This window comes from Abrus precatorius, unplaced genomic scaffold, assembly GCF_003935025.1.
Source record: "Abrus precatorius isolate BTA unplaced genomic scaffold, Abrus_2018 Scaffold7, whole genome shotgun sequence".
In the NCBI taxonomy this organism is placed as follows: Eukaryota; Viridiplantae; Streptophyta; class Magnoliopsida; order Fabales; family Fabaceae; genus Abrus; species Abrus precatorius.
In genome coordinates, this window is record NW_020874417.1 from 8,526,937 (window position 1) to 8,529,477 (window position 2,541).

The 2,541-nt window shown below is 37.1% G+C and overlaps 1 protein-coding gene across 1 annotated transcript; it reads left to right on the top strand.

Annotated features, from left to right (window-relative positions):
* Window positions 1-927: 927 nt before the first annotated feature.
* On the top strand, window positions 928-1,797 carry LOC113871419. Its single transcript, XM_027508517.1, has one exon. It carries the CDS (start codon window positions 928-930, stop codon window positions 1,795-1,797), a length of 870 nt encoding a protein of 289 aa, XP_027364318.1.
* The last annotated feature ends 744 nt before the right edge of the window (window positions 1,798-2,541 follow it).

Consider the following 2,541-nt stretch of genomic DNA (forward strand, 5'->3'; position numbering starts at 1 on the left):
CTTTGAGCGGGGCCCTATACCCGGGTCTGATTATGCTTAGGATTAGAGGGGTTATGTAGCGGTGTCATTTTGGATGCATGTCCTATTTGGCTATCGTGAAAACCCTAACTAGAGTTTGACCTTTTCTTGATGTCCCGCATCTAGTAGACTCCCTACTGTTGTGGTCAACATCAAGGATTGGATCTTAGCTTTAGTGACCTTTTAGGATTACAAGCCACCTTTTGTGAGTTTTTACACGTAAAAGAAAGTTGTAGATCTTTAAGTTAGACCCTTTAGGTGACCTGAAATAGGACACAAAAGGGGGTATTCTTTCCTTATTTATTCTTTTAGAAATTATGTGAATTATTAATGCCTTAAAGTTTTTAAATAAAAAAGGAGAAGATTTTTTTTTGGAATAATATAAGGACTAGTAATTCACATGATTCTCTTAATTAATTTTTTCTTACATCATCATCATTTCATTTATCATTGCATATCATTTATTTGAATATCATGCTTATTGCCATCCTTGCGACGCTTGTAATAAATTTAAAATCAGTTTTGAAATAAGGTTAAGGATGACAATTTGCATAATTTCTTACATAATTGCATTGTCATGTGAAGCATTACCCTTATAAGTATCAATTTAGATTTATCAAGAGAAAAAACTGGAAAAAAAACTTAAAAAGGGTGGTGATTCATATTGTTTTCGCATTATCATAGTCATCACATATTTGTTTCATTAATAAAAATCCTAGTAGATTATTGATTCATTTAGGATTAATGTTGATTCTTATATGGACATTTATCTGTTTAGAATCAATATTAATCCTTATGGCTACTAGGATCCTATGTTAATGAAACAAATACAAAATTTGAAATAATTTCTCATCATTTTCTTTTTATTCATAGGTTGAGAATCACAAAATTGTTCGAGTATTCAAGAAAATGGAAATTAATGTGGGATCAAGTAGCAGTGATGTGAGATCAGTTGAGCTGAGGAGGAAATTGCATCTGAGAGTTAAAATGGCTGACACGGCTAGTCTAAGAGGGTTAGGAAAGAAGCTGAAGACAGTCCAACAACTCACTTTAGTGAGGAGATATGGAAATATTTTGAGATTGATGGAAGTGAATGTGCAAGAAGATGCCATAACAGCTTTAGCCCAGTATTATGATTCCCCATTGAGGTGCTTCACTTTTCAGGATTTTCAGTTAGCTCCGACCTTAGAGGAATTTGAGCAAATTCTAGACTTGCCTTTGGAGGGTCAACAGCCATATCGCCCTATGGAACATCATGCATCTCTACCAACTATTGCCAATGTCTTAAGGATCCATCCAGCAGAGTTGCAACAAGCTTATCAAGAAAGACATCAGAATAGGGGATTCACAAGAGATTTTCTTGAACGACACATGCATAATTTGGTAGAAAAAGAACATTGGGAAACTTTCATGGATGTCCTAGCACTCACCATTTATGGCATTGTCCTCTTCCCAAGGCATGACAACTTTGTGGATTTAGCAGCGATAGATGTGTTTCTTGCATGCAAAAATCGATCTGAAAATCCTGTTTCTGCAATACTAGCTGATGTTTATTGTACACTGAGTTTCTGCGATGAAAGGAAAGGAAAGAAGATTATATGTTGTCTACCTATGCTTTATATATGGCTCACAGCTCATGTCTTTAAAAGGCCAAGTGAGATCAAGTGTCTGATCGCTGATTTGCTGAGGTTTCAAATTGGGCAAAAAAATGGTCAAGAGTGGGCTAATCACCTAGCTAGTTTGAATGAAGGACACATCAGGTGGCACACTCCATGGTAACAGTCGACGGCCATTATTTATCATTGCGGCAATTATCCAAATGTTCCTCTTATGGGTACTCGGGGTTGTATAAATTATAATCCAATTATGGGGCAACGTCAGCTTGCTTATCCTATGATGGGACCACCTGCTGAGGAATTATTGGTTCCTTTTGTTGTCTATTATGAAGATGGAAATTTCACGGAGCTTATCCAAAAAGCAAGGAATGATTGGGCAAGATTTGTTCGAAAAGGAAAAGAGCTAGGCGTGAGAAGTTGTGCAGCAAAAGCAAGTTACCGTCAATGGGTTAAAGAAAGAGTCCAAGAGATTAAGTTACCATTCAAAGATCCAGGTACCTCCCAAGAAAGTGAGCCATCTAATCCAGAACCCTTTGAGAATGAAGAAGTAAAAGAATTAAAGGTAAGACTGGCTAAAATGATTGAGAAGAATGTGAGGGTAGAAAGGGAGCTTCGAGAGAGCCGCCAAACTTGCACCATTTTGAAAAGAGAAAATAGTGAAAAACAGCAAGCCTATGAAGAGGTTTGTAAGAAGTAGAAGTCTGTGCAAAGCCATGCAGCCAAAGTTCAACGTTGCCTTGAGGCTGCAAGCAAGGAATTGGGATGAGGGTGAAGGAGCGAAATGCAGCTTTATATGAGAAACGACAATTGAAAGGTACATTGTACAAAGCAAAAAGAGATCGAGAAGAAGTTTTGACTCAAGCCAATGAAGTCCAAACACGAGTGCAAAATATGGAAGAACAGATAA

What these genes read in the sequence shown, in the direction of transcription:
- LOC113871419 (XM_027508517.1), top strand. Translation starts at nt 928, where the DNA reads ATGGAAATTAATGTGGGATCAAGTAGCAGTGATGTGAGATCAGTTGAG.